This window comes from Simochromis diagramma, unplaced genomic scaffold (assembly GCF_900408965.1).
Source record: "Simochromis diagramma unplaced genomic scaffold, fSimDia1.1 OVJJ01000304.1, whole genome shotgun sequence".
Classification (NCBI taxonomy): domain Eukaryota; kingdom Metazoa; phylum Chordata; class Actinopteri; order Cichliformes; family Cichlidae; genus Simochromis; species Simochromis diagramma.
The window spans coordinates 20,336,858-20,361,090 of record NW_024387030.1 but is presented as its reverse complement, the minus strand read 5'-3'; the positions used below and the strand labels follow the sequence as shown (position 1 = coordinate 20,361,090).

Below are 24,233 nucleotides of genomic sequence, written 5' to 3'. Positions count from 1 at the left end.
TTTGTTGCGTTCTTTTCATAAAAACTATTGTGCACTCTTTTTCAACAGACAAAAACAAAACAAAAAAACTCAGTTTTTCTGCTCTACCTGTTCTCACAGTAGACAATCTTTAGGTCCATGTTGACTCGGGTCACGAACATTTGGCAGTCGATGCGAACCTCGTTGATTGTTGGCGGCGGGAGAGCGTGAGCCACCGCCACCATCCCCATGATCTGATTGGGCACTGAGCGGCTGTGCGTCAGAGCCATCCTGATCCGCAGGCGCCCTGTGACGTGGATCACCTGAAGGGGAAAAAACAAGTAAAGGAAAGTCAAAGAACTTTTTCATATGGAAACAAGCATTCACCTACATTTCTTTCTTTTTATTGAGAATCAGGATGTATGATAATGCAACTTTTGGCCTCGAAGAAGCTAAAGAAAGACATCAGCTCAGACTTTGTATAGATGATAACTATGAAGCACTAATAACCTGTATGCTGGTCAGCTCAAACTTGATGTCCAATTTAGAGGTGGACAAAAATTATACCAGTGTCATTATGTGTATGTAAGTGCAAATGTCTGTACTAATATATGATTATGTTTATCTGCTTGTCTGGAACAGGTTTCACTTATAAATGAGCCTGGTTCTGCTGGAGGTTTCTTCCTGTTAAAAGGGAGTTTTTCCTTCCCACTGTCGCCAAAGTGCTTGCTCATAGAGGGTCACATGATTGTTGGGTTTTTCTCTGTATCTATGAAGCGCCTTGAGGCGACTTTTGTTGTGATTTGGCGCTATATAACTAAAATTGAATTGAATTGAATTGAAATGAGACACTGAGTCTCAATGGGCACTACCTATATAAATAAAGGCAAAATAAAATTGAAAAAATACATATGTGAATATCTGTTTTGTATCGTAGTCTCTACTAAAATACAAATGTGCTCTATTCTCATTGGGTGGCCGTAGCTCAGGAGGTAAAGCACTTCCTCTACAAAGTGGAAGGCCGGCTCTTCAATCACCTACTCCTCTTGTCGAAGCATCCTTTAGCAAGATACTGAACTCTGAGTTCCCCTCAAGCTATCTATTGGAGTGTGTGAAGTTAAAATGTGCTTGTTTAAATGTGTGTAAATGGATAAGAAAGTGCTTTGAGTGCTCAAATAGACTAGAAAAGTAATATATAAGTACAAGTCTGTTTAGGTCTCCCAATTATTATGCTAGTAAACTTTATGTAAATCTTTATGAGGATACTGGCACTTCTTCCTTATCTTCAGCTATCATCATAAATAAATGCCCAAATGCCCAACATCCAAACTTACCAAAAACTCTCAAACAAGTTTGAGCAATCAAAGAACCATTTCCATGTGTGTCCTCCAAAGTAAGGACCACATAAAATATGTGTCCTGTGGTTATGTGTCCCAGCTCATAAACAAAAACACAAACTGGTCCACACAAAAACTTGTTGTTTCACACAAAAGCTGAAAAAGCAAAGTAAACATACTTCCTGTGCTATATTTTTGATAATGCTAGTGTTTGAATTGAGTCTCTATTCCATTCATGGTTCAGACAATGTATTAATGAAATCTGTAAGTTCTTTTAGTGATTTTGTTTTGTCTTTGACAGCTTTTCCTCTGTCTTTCCTCTGCTGTCTGCCATCATTCCTGAGGAGAATTGAATGTATTAGTCAGGGATAAACCACGAGTGACCCCACATACACACACATTCACGCACAAACAAGGCAGCCCAAAGAATCCCCTTTAATCCGGCTTCTCGATCTGTGAATAGTGAGACGGTCGCAGAGCTTAGAGTCCTGATGTTACACCTATACATGCATATTTTCTTTATGCAGAAAAAAATCACAAACCTAAGCATGGGAACAAGATCAAACCAAGGTTACTGTAACTGCAAAAGCGGAAGAAAAACAGACAAGTCCTTCACTGTAATAGACAGCCAAAGTTCTAGTGTCACTTTCATCTAACATTTTTTTTCCACATAAATTTTAAAGTCTCAGAAGTGTGAACTGAAAGCCCAGTTCTGTTAAGTTCATTCAGATCAGATGACAAGGGCAGTGGACTTTTTAGCCATATTATTTAACACAATGTAGGAGAGTGAAATAATGACACAGGAATCGAGAAAAGTGTACTGAAACTGATTTTCAAGAATTGTTGTGAAGAGCTGTAGTAACTACAGACAGATAAAGTTGATGAAGCTAGGTTTAGAAGAGAGTTGACAATTACTACCAGTATGGCCTCATGTTGATTAAAGAGCAGTACAAATGCGATGCTTGCTTTGAGAGTCTTGATGGAGAAGTATGGACGAGGTTAGAAGGAGTTCAGTTCAATTCAATTTTATTTATACAGTGCCCAAATCACAACAACAGTCGCCTCAAGGCGCTTTAAATTGTAAGGTAGACCCCACAATAATACATACAGAGAAAAACCCAACAATCATATGACTCCCTATGAGCACTTTGGCAACAGTGGGAAAGAAAAACTCCCTTTTAACAGGAAGAAACCTCCGGCAGAACCAGGCACAGGGAGGGGCAGCTGTCTGACACGGCCGGTTGGGGTGAGAGAAGGAAAACAGGACAAAAGACATGCTGTGGAAGTTTCTTTGTGGATTTAGAGACACCTGATAGGGTTCCAAGACAGGAAGTGTGGTACTGCAAGTCAAGAGTGGCACAGAAGTATTTGAGGATGGTATAGGGCATGCAGAGAGATAACAGGAATCTGTTCTAAGCCTGTTCTTGTTTGCAGTGGTGATAGATGGGAGTATACATGGACTATTGTCTATGCAGATGATGACTGAGTAAGGGGAAGAAAGCCTGGAGAGGTAAAGGTATACTCTGGAGAGAAGAGGAATGAAAGTCAGTAGAAGCAAGACAGAATACACGTGTGAATGAGAGGGAGGCAGGTTTAAGAGTGATGATGCAAAGAGCAGAAGTCATGAAGAAGATTTATGGATGGAGTAAACGGAGGACATGCAGAGCATTGCTGTCTTAGAGAGGATGCTAGGGTGAGATACAGATGCAGGAAGATGACCGGTAAAGGCAGCAGCTGACAGACAAACATACACAATGGCATGAAAAGTGTTTCCCCCCTTCCTGAGTTTCTATTTTTTTATATGTTTATCAAAGTTCAATGTTTCAAATCACCAAATAAATGTAAATATTAGACAAAGATACCACAAGTAAACAAAAAATGCAGTTTCTTAATGAAGGTGTTTATTATTACGGGGGAAAAGAAAAGAAATCCAAACCTAAATGGCCCCCAGAAAAAGTAGACCAAAAGACAGACAGCATACAGTATTGCGATCCAAGGAAATTCAGGACCAAATTATAATAAAATAAGTAGCTGAGATTCTCAATCTGGAAAAGGTTATAAGGCCATTTCTAAAGCTGTGGGACTCCAGCAAACCACAGTGCTGGAGTCAAATGGTAAAAACATGGAACAGTGGTGAACAAAATTAACCCAAGTTCAATGATGACTCATCCAAGAGGTCACAAAAGACCCCAGAACAACATCCCAAGAACTGCAGGCCTCACTTGCCTCATTTAAGGTTCATGACCCCACCATAAGAAAGAAACTGGGCAAAATGGCATCCATGGCGAAGTTCCAAGACTGCTTACTGCTAAGCAAAAGGAACATAAAGGCTCATCTCACGTTTGCATAAAAACATCTTAATGATCCCCAAGACCTTTGGGAAAAGAGTCTATGGACAGACGAGGCAAGAGTTGAACTTTTTGGACGGTGTGTGTCCCGTTACATCTGTCATAAAACTAACAGAACATTTTTGAAAAGGAACATCATGTCAACAGTAAAATATGGTGGTGCTATTGTGATGGTCTGGGGCTGTTTTGCTGCCTCAGGACCTGGAAGACTTGCTGTGGTAAGTGGAACCCTGAATTCTGCTGTCTACCAAAACATCCTGAAGGAGAATGTCCGGCGATCTGTTCGTGACCTCAAACTGAAGTGCACTTGGGTTCAAACTGAAGACTTTGGAGTGGCCTAGTCAAAGTCCTAAACTGAATCCGATTGAGATGCTGTGGCATGACCTTGACAACCCTCCACAGCGATGTAAAAGACTTATTGGTTTAGGGAGCAATTCCTTTTTTTTTTGCACATGGCCATGTAGGTTTGGGTTTTGTTCCCCTAATAATAAACACTTTAGAAACTGCATTTTGTGTTTACTTGTGTTATCTTTGTCTAATATTTAAATTTGTTTAATGATCTGAAACATTTAAGTGTGACAAACAAAAAATAGGAGGCATGATGAAGGCAAACACTTTTCAAACTACTGTATATAGAAAAGGAGACACATAAGCATGCAAAGTACCTATTTTTTCATTACATTATAAATTTCCATGTGAATCACAGATTAAAAACAGTAATGAGTTGATTTGTCCTCAAGCAGATGAAGGGAGATGATCATACGCATGTTAGAAAATCCAGTCTTTCAAAAATTTAGCAGCAGCTCCATAATTTGTTAGATGGTTTTTGTAATTTTGCCTGGGTGCACACAGTTTAAATCAAATAATTAATATGTGATTGAAGAAAGATTGACTTTCAGCTTCAACACAAGAGGTTTTTATGAAAAACTTCATAGTGACTTTTCTTTTTCCCCTTCTCCACAGTTCCAGTTTTAGAATTCAACTTATTTTTGCGATACATTGTTCTGACCTTATATCCTGAGGACTTGATGTGCACGCCTCTCTTTGTGAGTGTAGATTTCATCCGGATGAAGAAGGACCGTTCCAAGGAGTTATCAGGAGCCAGAAGACTGGGACTGCTGGATTCGACTGCGACAAAAACAGACAATACGAAAACTGAGTCTGATAAATGTTTCTTTTTCTGAGTGTATTATGCAAAATAAACTGAATGAAAAAAAAATCACACAATGCTCTATAAGATTAATTTAGTTCTATATTCCAAATGTCAAACAAAACACTTAAAATGTAACAGGTAAGTTGAAATATTTTTAAAGAAGCCTTTTTGTTTGGTATTTTTTTAAAAAGTCATCATACAAGGATATGATTTACAACTTGAATAAATGCTTCCAGTAAGGTTATGCCATCAACTGCTAGTTTTAAGTCTTCTTGCTTCCTTGTAAGTCTTTACTGTATGGGCATGTTTAACAACCACCAAGGTAATTAAAGTCAACAAAAACTAAAAACTAAACCTACACGTGCAAAAACATTTTAGTTCAGTAAAACAAAATAAATACAGAAAACCAGACTTTTCATAAAAAATATATTTATATATACACACATGCAATTTAATGTATGTACATTTTTGAATAATTTCAAGTAAGAAATCCCAATATAGAACACTTAATTATGCAAGTTATTAATCAGACTGAACCTAAATAACCTAAAGTCCAGGTGGAATGAAACTGAAAACAGTGCATAGCAACAATAATAAAAAAAAAAGATTAGTTTACTTTATGATGGTTCACCAAAAGTGTACAGCGCAGAAAACTGTAATTGGCTCAAACACAAGTGAAGCATTTTTAAATGGGTGTATAACAAATTAACACATTCATACTGTCAGTTCAGCCAGTGAGCCAATCACAGCTGCAGTCAACCCGTCAATCAAATCAAAGCAGCTCATGACACTCAAACGGGGAAATGTCAAAACACATCAGAAGAGGACGACGCAGCGATTCGATGCAAAGTAAAGGGTTAAGGTTAACAGCTTGAAAACGACAATCTTCTGATATTAGAACTATTAAAATAAGCCTCATGTAATTGTTGAAAGACTGAAATTTGATGCTTCCTTTAGCAAAGTTAACACAATTGCTCAGACGACTCCTAACTGATAGGTTAACAGCCTGTGGCAGCCTGGCCCTTCACAACATGAAATCCTCACACAAGAAGTCAATTTTTTCAGCAGCCTTCAAAGTTCAGCCAGTGAGCTTACATCAAATCAGGAGGTAACAATGCTTACGTAAGGTGAGATGCTTCATTTGTCAGCAGCTGTCAGCTTTCAGAAATCAGCTGCATATTCATAACTTCTCCGTCCATCAGAGGAAGCGATGTGAGGAGAGACAGCCAGGAAATGTTCCCTTACACTTAAACACGATGACCAACAGTGTTCAGTACAAACACAATCCAGGTTGCTTAAGTGTACAAATGTCAAAATTCACTTGGAATTAAGCATGGCAATATGGGAGTGTTATTGTTGTAGCATTATTCCCAGATGTGTCTGGAGAGCTGTACTTGTGAATGTGTAACAGTGTATTCAGATTTTCAAGAGTTGAAGCTGGTTAAGGTTACAGAAAGGTTGTGATCATGTAAGTTCAATCAGACTCACCAAATTATTTTTCTTTGAACTAATCCACAGACTTTGGAGTCAAAACCTGTGTAGAATTTCCATGTAGCCCCAACCACCTCCTGCTGACTCATACACAGTTTGTGAATGCATTATTTCATTCACTGAAAAACACAACACTGTGCATCTCTGTGTAACTCAGTCAGGGATTATGTTGCTCCTAAACACAGTAACAATTTTAAAAAAGAGTGGGAAAGTCATGTGCAATTTTTTTGCCCCATCCTCCATCAGAAATTCTCAAAGAGCAGCACAGGGTACGATTAATCAATACAATCAAATTGCGATCGTTCACTTGGAAGAAGAGCCTCAAATGGGAAGACAAGCTAAAGTCACAAAATCCAAATTTGATTCAAACAAAAGAGGTCAGTCAGAGAAAGTAAACAAGTGAAAGAAGGGGCTGACAAAGGGCAAAAAAGCAAAACACAGACTGATCGATGAGAAACGTAAAACAAGAAAAAGAAAAAAGAAAAAATACAACAGGAAGTGAACCAAAACTCTAAACTATAGCACACATCCTTTAGACGTGTAAGATAAGATAACTCTTGTGCTGGCTAATTTTCTACAGCTTTCATCAAATTAAAAAAAGCTAATCCAAGTTCATATTTGTAATTCCAAACATACTGGGTTATTTGTTTTCTATTTGCTTGTGAACATTTAAGGTAATGTGAAAGCACAATTTAACCACAGACAGCGATCAACATGTTATCGTGCAGCTTACATCCACCAACGCCGCTTCCTGCAACTTTAGCACGACGCAGAACCGGAACATTTCCTTCCAGCATGTAAATCCTTTTATGATGTCTCAACACAGTTGTTCAGGTTGGTGAGCACTAAAAGGCTACTTGCTTTTCCCTCTGTTGCAGGTCTTTATTTTTCTTTGTTTCAGGAGGCAACTCCCCTAACACACACACACACACACACGCACAACCACGCACGCTTATGCATGCACACAGTCAGGTCTCTGGTGGATGTGGCAGTTTGATCAGCACTGATATGTGTTGACAACGTCTAATCTGAAAAAATTGAAAGAAATGAATTAATATGCAAATTCATCCTTTATAATATAAACGTCCTTGAAGAGAGGAAGACAGGAGGGAGGGGGGGAGGGGGTGAATGAGAGAAAAAGGGAGTGAGGGAAAAAAGGAGAGAGGGGAAAGCATGGGGGTGGAAAGACTGGAGAAAATAAAGGAGGAAGTAAGGGAAAAATAAGAGAAATACAAATTTGAATGTGAAACAGGTAGACAGAAAGAAAAGAAGACATTTAAGAAAAACCTTGATAGAAAAAGGAAAGAAGATGAAGCATGGAATAAAAATACTGACAACCACTCATGCTACCCATCAGAAGATTTTCAAAAAACGTGACCTTGACCTTCAGGTCAAAATCACTGACATTCAAACTCATCTGAGTAGATACAACAATGGTATTAACTTAACTCTCCTACATCACTTCATTCTTGAGTTATCACATTCACAAACATAGGTGTGCACACTGCTCACTTGATCCAGAGATGAAAAAGAAAAACAAACAATTCTAAACAAGTGGAGCAAAAGCAAAAGATGTGGAGAGAGCAGGAGATGGAAGGGGAGGAAGGAAGAGAAAAGAAAGAGAAAAGAGGCAGAGGGAGGAAAAAAGAAATGAAATGAAGTGAAGGCGATGAGACTTGGGTAAAGGGAAGGTTTAGAAAAGAGGTGGGAGAAAGAATGAAGTAAGAACAAAGTGAAATGTAACAGGAATGGAAAAAGGACAAAGTGAAAAATAGGCAGGGATATCTGAGGAAAAAGGGGAAACAAAAGGGGAAGGGGGAAAAGGAGAAGAAGAAGAAGGAGGGAAAGGAAAGGACATGAAGCTTCCCAGGAGGAGCTACAAATCTTCATCTCCACCCCCTCCCTCTTCTTCTCTTCCATCCCACCACCAGTCGCTCCTAAAGGAAAACAGCAGCCGATCTGACGGAGAATAATGATGATGGAGGGAGAGAGGGAATGGAAGAGAGAGAGGACAGACAAATGACAGGGGAGCTGGACCCCCCCCCCCCCCACCCCCCTTCTGTCTTTGTTATTCTCTTTGAATTAATGGGATTAGTTTCTGCATGCATACACACACTCACTCACTTGAGATATCACATTCACTGTCATACACACCTCTTTTCATTTTGACACACACACACACACACACACACACACACACACACACACACACACACACACACACACACACACACGTTGTGTGCTTGTTTGCAATTAAACAATTTCTGCATGAATGAAGTGAAGGAAGAACTGAAACAGCAAGAGAAGGAAGAAAGGCGAGGAGAGAGAAGAGAAAAAGAATCCACGTGACGAAGAACAGGAAGACGACTGGAGTAGGAAAAAAAATATAAAAAGAACAAGAAGACAGAAGGAGGAGCAGTGGGTCTAAGAGAGAAAAAAAGAGTCAAAGGAGAGGAGGAGGGTGGTGAAGAGATCGTAGAGATGCATCAAGAAAGAGCAGGGAACAAAGGGGCTCTGAGCAGAAGCAACAGAAATTATAAAAAAGGAAAAACAGAAGGAGAGTTTAAGAGTCAAAATAGAGAAATAATAGCAAAAAAAGAATGAGAAAAAAGAGCATAGGAAATGGGAGCAAGGGTATGAAAAAAATGAGGATGACAGAAAAGAAACAGCGTGGAGGAAAAGAAAAGAAGCACAAATTTAGGCATAAAGCAAGGAAAAAGTAGGGGAAGTGTGAGCAAGAAAATATAAACAGATGGAAAGGAAATGGAGGAGGAATAAGAGGAGAAGGAAATTAAGGAAAATGGTGTAAAAGTAGACGAAATATCAGATGAAAGGATGGAAAGGAGGAAAGAGGAAGTCAAGAGAGAATAAGTTGTACAGCAATGGAAGGTATAAAGAGGATGGACAGTGTAGGGAGCAACAACAGGAGAAGAAGACGAGATGGAAAAGGAGGAAGCTGTGAGAGTAGAGAACTGGGAGAAAAGAATAACAGGATGAAAAGAGGAAGAGATGATCTGGAGGAGGAGGAAGAGGAGGAGGGGTAAGTTCTGTTGTAAAAGAAGTGAAAGGAAGAGGAGGAGTGGAGGGAATAAGAACAAGTAAAAGATTACAGGAAAGAAGAGGAGGAAGAGTGGAGGGAGTCTGAAAGAACGCAGAGAGGGGAAAAAAGACAAACAGAATAAAAAGAAGAGAGAAGAGGAGGAGGAGCAGGATCATGTGGGGATTCAGAGGTGTTTTCTCATTCTGCTCATTCGGCGTGCGTAGCCATGGCGTCTTCGGGGACGACGCTCCTACAAGACAAAGATTAGCGCTACAAAGGCAGCAGGTGGCTACCGGCTCTGCCGCCGCCCGACTCTGGGACCTAATTATCTACGGCACTGAAACTTTCCCTCGTTTGAAGGACAAATGATTAATTAAAAAGAACAACTCACCTACGCCTGTGATCTGTGGACAATACCCAGAGTACTGAGGGTTTCTTTCCACCAGTGTGTGTGTGTGTGTGTGTGTGTGTGTGTGTGTGTGTGTGTGTGTGTGTGTGTGTGTGTGTGTGCGTGCGCAATTGCCGGGAAGTCTCAGTGGGACAGGGTATCATTGTCAGACACTCTAATAACGTTGCCTGGTTCAGGGAGCCCGTTGTGTCCGACTGATAACTAGCTAACGTGACAGAGGAGCGTGGGGCGAGACAAAGCAAGCTACAGCAAGGTCACTGCAACCTCCACCAGCTGCCGCTGCAGCCACAGCAAAGCGCCGCTACGACAAACTAAAGGAAGAGTGAGGAAAACACACTAATTTAACAAGAGGCGTGTAATACAGCAGATAAGGCAGACACATGTAGCACATTAATGAGTCATTTAGCAACTTTAAGTGGCTGAAAAGAGAAGCTCACAACAAATTAATCAGACTGACAGGGAAGCAGAAGTGTGCTTAAAAGACATCTCAAAGGCTCTAATGTTTCCAGTGTTGAGAAAACAAAATGGCAGAAAGAAAAAGTGGATCGGGCCAGAGGTGATTGATACTTTCAATTTGAGATACTAGGAAGAGTTAGGGAATGATCATAGGGAAGTTCTATGAGAAATACATACATACAGTATTGAAAATCAGCTTAGAAAACACTGGACAGAACTTTTAGTGTCCTGTGTACTTTAACAGAAGAGGCGCAACATGTTAAGTTGTAAAAAGCTTCTACTGGTACTGGTACTGTAACTGATTCTGCGTGACTAATGAGCCATATCTTGAAGTAATGGGTAAGATTTGTGAGGATGATGCAAGACTTGCATCAAGACAGCAAGACAGTAGTGAGGTGACAGACGGGTTCAAGGTGGGGGTGGGATAGTCTCTGAGCCCCCTCTTGTTTGCAGTGGTGATGGAGGAGTTGACAAGTGAGGTCAGGCAAGAGTGTCAGTGGACCACGATGCTCACAGGGACACTGTGATCTGTATTGAGAGAAAGTAGCAGGTGGAAGAGAGCCTGGAGGTGGAGGTATGCTCTGGAGAGAAGCAAAATAGCTGAGGTCAGCTATCCAAAGCAACAGACAGAGCGTGAGAGAAGTGAGGAAGAAGAGAGTGTAGGCAAAGTGGAAGTGGTTGGAGACAAGTGTTAGGGGTGATTTGTGAGTAAAGAGACCTGCTATAATGTAGGGTTGTGTTGGCAATTATAAAAAGGCAGGAGAGGTGACAGGTTAGGAGTGACCAGAATTGACAGTTAGAGAGGAAAGGCTGAAGCGATCTGCAGACCACAGAAAGACCACAGAGGAGATTCATGCATGTCATGAAGGAGGACATGCAGACGGTCGGTGGGACAGACAAGGATGGCAGGGATCGGGTGAGATGTAGGCAGATGATTCCCTGTGGCGAATCCTAAACGGAGCAGCCGAAAGAGGTACATCTCTTCATCATTGTTATAAAAAGCACATTATTTACTTATCTAAGATACTGTGGGCTTGCTTCGATTCATACACATAGAAATGGATGTGTGTGCCACTGCCCACACTGAAGCCATAAATGCAATCTAATTCTCTGGGAAACACTGAACCACAAGGCAGAGCAGACCCATGGGAGATCAGACAGGCAACCATGAAGGATGTGCCGCAGTGCACTTTCTTCCAAACACAGTATATACATATATAAGAGCAGGAATAATCTAAATATGGGGTCACACACACACACACACACACACACACACACACACACACACACACACACACACACACACGGAAAGCACAAGCGAGCTAGGTATTCATCACAGGGAGAGACTATTGTCAAAGAAAAGTTTAATTGTGTAAACACTCTGTAACTGTCCTGTCATATTCCTGCCTCTCCGGCTCACTATCGCCTCCATGGCTGTAATTGAATTGCTAGTGTCAGGAGGGAGAGGAGGGGAGGAAGAGGTGGAGGAGGGAAAGGCAGGAGGCGAGACTCGCCTTATGAATAGAATGTGTTTTCTATCAGGCAGGATTTGACAAATTGTGTCAGGAAGAAAAGTCCAAGCGATAACAGTTTGGTATATGAAAGTGGAGGAGGTGCTACAGGGGAATGGAGAACAGGCAGCGAAAGGGCGAAGAAGGGGGATGAGGAAGGAAAGAAGGAAGGACAGAAGGAAAGAAGCAGGGGCAGAAATAGGAAGTGATTTTTTAAAAATGTGGAGGAAGAGAAGAGCGACGATACTGGTTGGAAAAAGAAGATAGGAAAAGAGGGCTTAAGAAATCAGAGGGGAGAGGTTTGAAAGACAAGTATGGGGAGTGAAGACGAGGAGGAGGTGGGAGAGATAAAGAAGCAAGGAGAAAAAAGAGGAGATAGAGGAGGTAAAGGCAGAGGACAAAAAGAAATGAAGGGAGGAAGAGGGAAGGAGATGATGAAGACTACGAAGTTGGGAGTAAAGACAGAGAGGAAAAAGAGGACGAGACAACAGTGGAAAGGAGAAGAAAGAGGAGGAAAATGAGTGAGAGTGGAAGATAGGAGCTGTACTGTCTGTGCTGAGGAAGGAAAATGATCTGAAGAACAAGGCAGAGACGAAATTGAGGAAGAGGAAGCAATGAAGAAGGATTCAGTCAGATTCCTGTACAGTTTTTTACAAAGCTTTACAAAGTTTGTGTGTTCGTGTGTGTAACAGTAGATTTCCTCAAAGCCTTTCCCACATTGTTTAAAGCCTGGGAACCAAAGTTTTTTTCATATATAATCTGTAACACACCTCCACTTCTCCTCCTCCTCCTCTTCCTCACCTCACTTTCTCCATTTCCTTTCCTTTTCTCCCCCAGTGCATCCTCCCCACATTTCCTCTCCTTTTTCACGACAGTGATAAAAAAAAGATACTTTTATTTTGACAGTCTTATCAGGACAGTGAGCTCAAATCAAACAGTGCTCTAATAGCCTTGAGACACCTCAGTCCTAGCTTTGTCTCTCCTGGTCTCTTTTGACTCCTGTATTTCCTCCTCTGAGATATCCCTCAACCCCTCGTTTCATCTTCCTCCCTCCTCCTCCCTCCTCTTCTTTCTCAGTGATCTCCCTGTGATAGGACTAAGGCTTTTCTAAGCTGTATTTAGCTTTTCCACTTTCTCTTTTGGGAGCTGATCTACCTATGAAAAGACGAGGGGAAAAGGGAAGACAGAATGGTTGTGAAACAAAGACAAAAAAGAAGATGAACGATTACAAAGCAACAAAAAAGGTCAAAAGTTTGATCTGTATATTTTGGTTAGGTACCAGTGACAGGAACCCTCATGTGCTGGAGAGAGCAGTGCATTAATGATCAGCGTGTCTGCGTCTCATGTTTTACATAATGACACATTGAAGTGTCCGCATACCATTGTCCACGAAGTATAGAGACAATAGGGTTGAGGAAAGGAGGGAAGACGTGGAGTCTGAGGTGGAGGGTAAATGAACAGACAATTTGTTTTCCCTGATACGGATGATGAGACTGACAGCTCGTCTTTGTTCTGACTGAGGTCGGAGGTCACAATGACACACGCATACACAACGCAGAGATAATAGGCAATTGTCTGTATCTGCAACCTGCATAATTACTTCCAGAGACAGAGAGAGACGTGACTCCTGCTGGAAAGCCCAAAAGGGAGGAGAAAGACAGAAAACAAGGGCAAAACAAGCCAAAGTCAGGAGACTGCAGAGAGAAAGAGAGTGACAGTTTAGTTCTTGCGTTAGTCCTGAACCTGCTACTGTGAAGCAGGATTTGGGGCTTTAACTCCACAATTCAGTCAACTTCAGGTTTTTGGAATTTTGGAAAGGGAGTTACTGGTTACTGGGTTACATCGGCATAATAATTAATGCTGCACACCTAAGAGGTCAACCCCCACCAAAACACTGCCTACCTGACAAATCAGGTCTCTTTTAAAGACATATACATACTCAGAAAATCTTATGGGCCCCCTATGCAGGTAGTGGCAGGGTCAATGTTTTAAAGACCATTTAAAGTTTTTGTTTTTCTTTGACAGACATCAATAAGAAATATAGATTTTTAGGAACAACTTCACTTCACTTTTTTTCTTTCAGAAGCTTTAAAGCCACTTCATTGCTCTATGAGCCCTAATATTGCAAAATCATTAATTGTTACAGTTGTGGTCAGAAATGTACAATAATCAGGGGCATGAATGTCATGGTAATTTGGGGCTTTTAATGATTTCTTTGAAGTGATTTATTTTTTTTGAAGCAAGCTTCACATTGCCTTGGACTTGAGAGGGTGCTGATTGAGAAAGAAACCCCTAATCTAAAACTGACACCTTCAAGTGGAAATTTGCTGCTGCCCATGTGGACAAGCTAAATGCCTTTTAGAGTAAAGTTTTATAGATTGGGCTATTTGGCCACAAGTAAATCAAGTGTATTTTTCGTTTGTGTTGTATTGGCAGAGCATGCATTTTTAATATTGTTCAATCATTTTCATTTAATTGTGGGAAGCCAAAATCATGTCAATCACTGAAATGAGAATTCAATTAACTGTGCAACCCTATTATGCATTACTGCGTATTTACTTTACAGAACAAACAATTGTAAATGCAGCGACATCTTCCAGTGTCTTAAACCTGTGACACCTGCGTCATTTATGATCGTACTATTTATATGATGAAGCGGGAGTTAGATGATGAGACGCAATCTCTCCAGCATGTTTTGCGGATGCCTCAGGGAGCTCCTCTTGCTACAAGTCATGCCTGACTCATCTCACCTAAGAGGGGTCCAGGAGGCAGATGCCCATATCATCTCAGCTGACTCCTAGCATCTCTACTCAGCCCCTCCAGAATTACCAAGCTCTGCACTCTATCTCTAAGGCCGAGCCCAGACAGCCTTCAGAGGAAAGTCATTTCTACTGTTTATATCTCCAGTCTAATTCTTTCAGGCAGTTCCCACAGCTCATGGACATAGGTGTGGGTAGGAACATCGATCGATCTGTAAATCGACACCTCTGCTTTCCTAGTCTCTTCACCACAACAGACCACTCCAGCACTGGCATCAATCTGTCTGTTCCCTCACTCTTGGACAAAACCCCGAGATACTTTAAACACTGCACCTTTTTTCAATTCAATTACAGTCACCAAGAAGCACTTTATATTGTAAGGAAAGATCCTACAGTAATAGAAAGAAACCCCAACAATCACACAGGGGAGAACCATAGCCTCAGACTCTTCTGCTACTCCACTATCCACTGTAACTGGTTACATGCTGCCAACACCACCTGTTATGTGAACCTTGTTAGAATGGTAAACCTGGGCTTATTTATTGAGCCTTTGTGTTGCCGCTTAGCCTGATTAGGGACAATAGTGCAAATGAAGCCAGCAAATGACTAAACTTCAAATCTAAAAATGTATAATATGAGTGAATTCCATACATTGCTGATTCTGTAGCAGTAGGTTTTGCAGGGTGGAGTTGCTAACCCCCACGCCCAACCCTCGTCCTTTCTCATCCAGGCTTGCCAGGATGATCTGATGATCTGAGCCCAGATGATCTGAAAATCGTCGACATCACCTGGGACGAAGCCGAAGCAGTCGCCACTGACCGACGTCAATGGAGATCGTTAACTGCCCGATGCGCCACTTGGTGTAGGAGAAACTAAGTCAGGGGTGGGCAACTCCAGGCCTCAAGGGCCGGTGTCCTGCAGGTTTTAGATACCCTGCATCAACACACCTGAATCAAATGATGAGTTCATTACCAGGCCTCTGGAGAACCTCAAGACATGTTGAGGAGGTCATTTAGTCATTTAAATCAGCTGTGTTGGATCAAGGACACGTCTGTCGTACACCCCTGAACTAAGTGCTAAGTAATGGGGGAATTAGATGAAATGCACAATGCAAGAAGTAGAAGAAGTACAGAGAAATGTCAAAAGATCACGAGTGATAAATTAAAGCAGAGGTGGGTTAGAAATGTACTTGCATGTGTGCCACACATGCAGATGTGAAGCAGATAAATCCATAGCTTTTGGTCCCAGTCATGCTAAAGAAAAAACAAAACAAGCCAAAAACAAATACAAACAGACACAGCAAATATGAGATTTCCCAACGGGCTCTTCTTCTGACATTTTCAGTGACAACAGTGGTGTCACAAAACAAATACAGTGTCCAGCACCTTATAACACTCCTATCCTGCATTGTTTTTTAGCCAAACATAGCAGGGTGCTGGATCTCTTCTTTTCTTTTTGTAACAACTAAAACCTGAGGAGGAAGAAGCTTAAACCTTGTGAATATGAAGTGTTAGACACACAAGCAGCCCAATAAGATTATGGTCTGTTAGTTTTTCTTTTTTACTGAATTAAAGCCAAAATAGAAGTTAAACTGCTTGTAAGCAATCTACATTCAGAGAGTGGTTCAAGGTTCAAATTTATTTATATAGCATATTTCCAGACAGATGATTATAGCTCAGAGATGGTTATACTGGAATCCTTGTTTTGGACTTTTTAAGTCTTGGGCTGGACAAATACCCCCATATGAACAAAGCATCCTTTGTCCCATACATCCACTGCAACTCTTCTGCATATGTCCAAACCATCTCAACCTTGCCGCTCTAACTTTGTCTCCAAAACAACAACCTGAGCTGTCCCTCTGATCTGCTTATTTCTAATCCTGTGCATCCTGGTCACTCCCAGTGAAAACCTTAGCATTTCATCATTTCTGTCACCTGCATATATACAACCAGTCGCACTACCAGCTTGTAAACATTCTCTTTCACTCTAGCTTCCCTCTGTCACAAATCACCCAGGCTTTACTGTTCCACCTGCCTCCCTCTCACTCGCACATGTATTCTGTTGTACTTCTACTGGCTTTCATTCCTCTTCTCTCCAAAGCATATCTCCACCTCTCCAGGCTCTCTTCCAACTGCTCCCTACTCTCACTACAGATCACAGTGTCATCTGCAAACATCATAATTAACAGAGACTCCTGCCTGAACTCATCTGTCAACCTGGACACCAAAGAACCTTCTTTGCAGTTCCTTCCAAAGATCATAGACAAGTTAAACAATCTACCTTACCCCGAAAAAAAAAAATGCTAGCTTGCCAATGCAGGATGCTTTGGGAAATTTTCTATAGCTAATGATTCCAGATTTCTTTGGCTACCCTAATTATGACTAAAAATGAAAATATGGAATACATGCTGAACACACTGAAATATTAAAAGCATTATAGCTGATCATTAATATATAGTTTTGTTTGCCATTTCGAAGAATTTGAGCCAGCACGCATATGGCGAGAGGTGGCATACACCCTAGGCGGGTTGCCAGTGCATCACTGGTTTTGCTCCTCATAATGTAAATCTTTTGGTTTTAGGTTTATCGGCCACACTGGAATAACGTGCTTTTTTAGGGTTTGACTAGCAGCTAACAATATGACTATAAAATTATCAGCATTTGATTAACAACTAACTTCAAACGGACTTGTAACTTCTTATTGCATGTTGCAAATATTTGTCGCTCAACAACACAATTATAAACACATTTTAATACATGTAACCAGTGGTCTTTCAAAGTTGCATCACTGCAACTTCCATCACTGTTCAGGACAGTTTTTTCTAAAGAGCCCATTTCCATGTTAAATTAATTCATAACTTAGTCTTCACTTTTCTTCCTCTGTGTCTCTGAGTCCTTCTGTTGTTATTTCTTTTCTTTTAATTTCTATCTCTCTCCTCGTCTCTCTGTTCATGTTTGGCCAGACGAGCGCAGCGTCCCCAGATAAAAGACAACCAAACAAGAAAGGGAAGTACAAAAAACCCCCCCAAAAAACAACAACACAAGAAGCAGAACACGATGAGAAGGAAGAAGAAACAGAGAGGATGGGGACAACAGAGCGAGGCGCATGCTTGGTGTAATTGAATCCAGGCGGCAGCAGAGAGAGGGACAGATGGATGAACTGAACAGATTAGCATCCGTAATCAGAGGAAGGCGTGAGGAGGAATAGATGTGGCGGCCGTGTTCAGTGAGCTGCTAACTGGTTTTACAAACATGTCTGTGAAGAGTTGCTCTGGCTCCTGATGAACACAAACTATGACTTATTGTCTCTGATCAGATGGAACAGACGTGCACCCGCTGTTTTACATGATTACTACTTCTACTGAGGCTTTGAAGAGGGTCATCGCCTAGCTCTGATAGAGAGAAGAACGTGGACAGATCTGTTGCCGGTCACGGAGTGTTGGCTGTGAAACTTCAAGTTCATCTGTAAGAAACATTTAACAAACAGGAGGAAATGTCTTATTTAGTTTTTTTCAGCCTCGGATGAATCCATATTTGCTGTTCCAGTGTGTATAAATCAAACACAGTGTGTGCTGCTTATACGTTGTTGGGGGTACCAGAGCAAACTACCCTGACCAGATAATGGAAGGCCTCTCATTGGCTTCAGGTTTAGGGTACGGTTAGAGTCAGAGTAAGTCTCCGGGAAATAAGAATAGCTCATCTTGCCATCATGCTAATGTGATCTTATGTGGGTACAGACTTGCGACCTTAGAGCTGGGATGTTCGGCTCAAGCTTCATGCCCCCCTTTTTAATCTATCTTTGTCACTTGAAATATCAGCTTTTCCTTGCTTCCTTCCCTCTGTCCCATTGTGTTTACACATGTTAGATACCTTCTTGATTAAGTCTCCAATTTACTCTTTCTGTTGCTTTCCTTTTATTAAACTGGATCTATTTTTGTTTTTTTGTCCCTTTTTAGTTTTCATTAAGTCTATCCATGTTAACCTTCATGCCCATCTTTGACATTCTTTCCTTCCTTCTTTTCTTCTTTCATTCATACCATTGGTAAACTTGCTGTAAAATGCATTTCCACATCCTTCCATAGTCAAATGCTTATCCATTTTTTTCCTTCCTTTCTTCCTTCCATATGATAAAGTGCTATATAGGGCCTTTCTTTTCTGGTCTATTATTTATTCACTTAAGTTCCTCCAGTTTACCCCATTCGTCCTTCCTGTTTTAAACTGGATCAATTTTTGTTCCTGTTTAGTTTTTGCACTCTCTATCCTTGTTTTCTATTATATTTCAGTGACCTGCTAAACATTATTTCTTAATTTCTTCTCCTGCTTGTACTTTCCTTCCTTTAATTAGTCTTTTCTTATTCCTGTGCTGTAATACTGAAACTTTAACACGTCGCCTTTCTTTGCACCGTCAGGGGCAGACCTCTTCACCATGTGTGACATATCACTCTCTAAACTTAGTTTGAGCTCACTCACTCTCACACACACACCCTTCGTGCCCACAAATTAAAAGTTGAGTGTTGGACCTTGAAGAGTTCCCATGTTATCATTGCTGTGACAGAAAGATAGCAGTGAGGAACGCTTTATTTGCCGTCCGGTGCCGTCCTGTCCTCTGCTGCCGTTATCTGAACAGCTCCGGCTTCCATTGTAAACAGCCCTGTCCTCGTTAAGAAGCCTAATTAGAAAACTCTAATAATAATGGTGTGTGATTGTCCATTGTGTACTCTAAAGATTCCATTTAGAGCGGTGGCGAGTGGGTGGTGGTTTAATAAAACTTAACCAAACGGATAATTTTGCTCTAGTAATAATCCTCTGCTTCTGAAAGTTCTTTGTTTGCCTCAAGTGGTTTTATTGCTTTGCTTAAAAAAAAGACACTGATTTAATTAATCTGGGCACTTTCAGAAAATCCATTGTGACTAATTTTGCCACTGAGTGTGGATTTTAGAGGACCTGCTGTATAGAAATCATTTACCAGGTCTGAAAAACAGAACAGCTTTATGCAAGACTTTGAGACTGAAAAAATTCCTTTTTCTGTTAAGACTGTTGGCAACTCTGCTTGTGAGAGTGAGCTATCCCTCACTAATTAGTTTACTGAAGAAAAACAATCATGTATTAACCTTGATCATTATCTAGAAACAATCAGCTCACCGGCCTAGCTTGTAACGGGTGTAACCTGCCACCGCACAACCTGTGGTAGTGTGATTGCCCTTAGCACTGTGCAATCTTGAGAATCAGTTTATCAATATGCAAGATTAACACGGTGGACAAGTATATTTTACACTTCGATTGTGGCTCAAGGGTTGGCAGTTCGTCTTGTAATCAGAAGGTCGTCGGTTCGAGCCCCGGCTCGGACAGTCTCGGTCGTTGTGTCCTTCGGCAAGACACTTCACCTACTGGTGTTGGCCAGAGGGGCTGATGGCGCGATATGGCAGCCTTGCTTCTGTCAGTCTGCCCCAGGGCAGCTGTGGCTACAACCATAGCTGTCTCCACCAGTGTGTGAGAGTGAATGAATAGTGGAATTGTAAAGTGCTTTGAGGGTCTCAAAAAGCGCTACATAAATGCAATCCATTATTATTATTTTAACCATGATGTTTTCTAAGCCTAACCAAGCAGTTATCCAACTTCAGGTTTCTGCCAATCCAGAAAGAATCACCAAGAAATCTAACAAGCATGGACCGGCAAAACACGAACCAAGAACTTTCTTGGGAAGCCACTGCCGCATAAAGTGAAAGCTAAAAATCAAAGATACACACATTGGACACAGTCTGCAGTGTCCTGGTCCTTATACAAACTTTTCTTACACTTGCCATAAAAAAATTGTAATAGCTAATACATTGCAATAGAGGAGGACTGAAGTCCCTCCTAGTGGTCAGTGAGTGAGATATTACGAAATAAAGCTGGTAATAAAAAGATAAAACCAACACTGGGGTAGAGCAAACAGCCAAACACACAACTGACGAAAGAAAGTGTGCGGGTTTGCTTTGCTAGAAGCACGTATGAATTTGACCACAAATCAAAATGATCACATACTCAGCTCACAAAAATCAGGAGTGAAAGGTGGATTATATTTTGAAAAGTTCATTTTCATTTGTGCTCATACAAAGAAACTGAGGTGGATTTGGGAGAATTTCTTTTTTCTTTCAGTGACTGGAGTCTGAATCCATATAAATCACCACACCTCAAAATGCTTGGACAACATTACCAAAGCAAGCTGCTAAGAAAAACCCAGAAACTTTTGTTTGCTACCTAGCTATAGTGCTCTATATGATGCACAGCACATTAGAATTTCTTACATACAGTTGGCATCAAGCTCTTTTTAAAGGCCTTTGAGGAAAACAAAAATATTTGAGAAAATGAGGCTTGAAGAAAGAGGTGAATGACAACTAGAGTGTGTAATACAAGAGAACAGTGTACATGTGTAAATATCCCTCCAGATTTGACCTTTGCCTCCTGTCCTGGAGTACAAGTGACATTTCAAATGCAAATACAAACACACTCGACTACCGAACACACACACACACACACACACACACACACAGTAAATTTGTCCTTGGGCAGCAGCCGCTGCCAATGGCTACTCTACATGACATTAAACGTAGGTGACTGTAAACTTGGATAATTATGATAAATGTGAGTGATTATGACGAATTATTCCCCTCCATTGTGCTAATAGCATAATTAGCAACAATAATCAAAGACTTATGATGTTGAAATAAGGCAATGCCGCGGACAATTAGACCGCAAGGAGCTAGTAATGGAGAACTTATGGTGTTTTCCTGGAGGGCAGAATTACTCTTACTTCCAGAAAGACTTTGAAACTGCGCTGGTTTTCTTAGTAATTCTGCCCTCTGATGAGAGAAAATTGAAATAAATACTCCATTAAATGCAAGCTTTTATGAAGATGGAGTGAATGAGAATGAACGTGAGTGTAAATAAGAAGGCAGGTGGCTCAAAGGCAAACCATGTAGGTACTGCTTTGTCCTTCGAGTCAACTATTCAAGCTAAAGTTTAACTTGAAGACATAAACAGTAAGAAAAACTGAAACTGTTGTCATGATTCTGGAAACGTGAACATACATGCCTCGTCTCGGGTGTTTTCTTCCTGCTCAGGCAGAGATAGTCTAAGGCGTACTGAAGCCTGAAGGCACATCAGATCATTAAAGCAGCAAAGACCTAATCTTGAGTTTGGATAATAAGGCAAAGGAAATGACGGATGTAAAAACTCACTGTCATTTTTCTGTCAGAGGTGTCATCATTGTGTGGTCATGCAGTTTGAAGAAGGGATGGTTTTTGAAATCTTGCCCTCTTGCTGTGTTCAAAAATCACTTTGACATCAGAGATGTTAGAATGTTGCTGAACAGCAGACCTCTAAAAGCAAAACAGGATCAAATTCTCTAGGTGATGGATTGAAAGATGCGCTCCCTTTCACAAACTCATGGGAGAAACAATTAAATCATGTGTCTGACACAAACAGAACCTCGAATATTGCAAGAAGGATGTGAATGTGAGTATCAAATTCAGTTACTATTTAGTTGCTGAATATCCAGAGGCAGTAGTGCTATTTTTATATAAGCATCTATATGACATTGTAAGGCAGCTGGGCTTTCACCCGATTTGCAAAATCACCATCACACTTTTGACAAATTAAATCTTGCCGAGATAAAAGCTATATGCTTGCAGAGAATGAGAAACTGCCAGCAAATATTCCTATAATGATAACAAAAAGTGTTTAATAATAGCTGTAAATGATATCACCCTGTTGATCTTGTTGGTCCATGATTAACATTGCAAATTACCATTACATTGTTGTGATATCGTAGCTTTGCAATGTGGGGAAAAAGGGAAAAAATGATATTGCTCATATAAAATATAGTTCATCTGGAGCAAATAGTAAGCATTTTAAGTGAAACTTGGTTTGCTGTTAGCCAAATTTAGCTTACTCACGTTGCTTTTTTAATAAAAGCAATAAAGCAGTAAAAGCAGCTTTTAGCTAACTTCTTGGCTAATGCTAACTGAATGCTCACAAGACAGCATTTGCCAATGGCAATGTTGACTAACATTATTATGACGATGTAGGAAAAACATGAACATGGGGATACCAGATATCCCTAATCACTTAACAACATGCTAACTCTATAGCTAGGTACACTGACTACTTGCTAGTTTTCGAAGCTTTCGCTGGTTTCTCCTTCTATCTATGCCTTAAATCCGACTGGTTGAAATTACTTTGTGGCAGACAGTAATTCCCCTTATAAGTGTCATTTAACAATAGGTTTCCACTGATGACTTACTACATCAGTGTAGCAAATCAAACTGCATGACAGGTGCTGTGCTGTATACAATTATCCAAGTTGGCTCAAATTTAACAGTGACAAGTTACTGATCTTCCTTTAGACTTTCCCCAAGTTTAAATGGTTTTTGAAAGATTAAACAAAGAAAAGTACTCAAACTAATGGCTGCCTTGGAGCAAGGAAATTGAACAGATTAAAACTAAAGGTCAGAGCATTTACACTTACTCAATGCTAAATTACATGTTTGATATTCATTTTGTGTAACAGGTTAGTAAGAATGCAACATTTCAGGATTTTTAAGAATCTGAAAAGCTTTGTGTTTAATAGGTATTAGATGATGAGGATGAGTTTTAGTAACTGGTCTTTTGTTTGAGGCAAGATCTTACAATTTTAGCGAAGCACTCCTTTGGTCATGCTACAAATTTCCATGGTGCGACAAAAACACTAGATTTAAACACAAACCTATCTTTAACAATATAATTATTAGAAATTATATTATATATGCACTGATTAAATCTAGCAAAACCTTCAGTATTACAGCAAAAGACTATAGAATTTGTCCAAAAAACCTGTAGCAGCCTTACTGCCACAAAATAAGTTTTCAAAAACCTTACCATTGCCAAAATCTTACAGCTGTGCCAAAACATGCAACCATTAACCACCTCCTTCATTGTAAGAATGTCAAAGGTCAAAGTCAACAGCCAGCACACATCAGATACATTCCCGAAGTCTATGTGACCCTGAACTGATGATATGTAAAGAAGATACTGAAGTGAGAGAAAATAAGAGCTGCATGGAGAGTTTTCCTCCTCTCTGAGACTCTGAATTACACTTAGGAGTAATAATTTTCAACCACTCACCCTTCAGAACGGTTAGAGATGCTGAGCCTCTCAGGCTCAGTTTGACTGATATTAGTCAAATTGCGTCATGCGCTTTTAAAGATGACTCTCTTTAACTGCAAGAGGGTGTTGCAAATAGAAGCGTTGAGCTTCAAAGGAAGCTCTCTCCTCCAAGGTCATCTCGTGTTTTAACTCCAATTTCAATACTTTATGAGCGTGACTGTAATTAAAATGATGGGGTCAGCTTTCTGATATATTACAACAGAGCAACCAATGAGGTAAAGCCAGTTAATTCTTTTTCAAATTGAAACTGGCAAACTTCACATGGAAAAGACAACTTTTGGTTTCTTGAAATGCGGACGGAGTCTCCTTTATTTAGCAAACAGGACAATAAGTTGTAGGCAGTTAACTGGAAATCTGCTTATGCTGTTATCTTAGCTTTGTAGGTGTCTCCTCAGATATCTGGGCTCATTGTCCTGCTGCAGAGCATCTTTGTGACTGATCAGAATCTTTCCTAAAGTCATTCCGCAAATAATAATATAATCTTTTAAACATAAACCATAAACATTCATGGCCATCTGCAGTGAGCAAATGCTGGCGTTCACGTCTTGTATCAAATTGGAATTTATAAATAAAAACCGGTCATGAT

General features: G+C 40.5%; 1 protein-coding gene across 1 annotated transcript in view; it reads right to left on the bottom strand.

Annotated features, from left to right (window-relative positions):
• Positions 1-24,233, bottom strand: part of LOC120740294 (neuronal PAS domain-containing protein 3) — a 381,289-nt gene that overhangs the window by 31,925 nt on the left and 325,131 nt on the right. Inside the window, 2 exon segments of the mRNA XM_040042549.1 lie at positions 88-281; positions 4,653-4,771. Coding sequence (XP_039898483.1) covers positions 88-281; positions 4,653-4,771 — 313 coding nt within the window.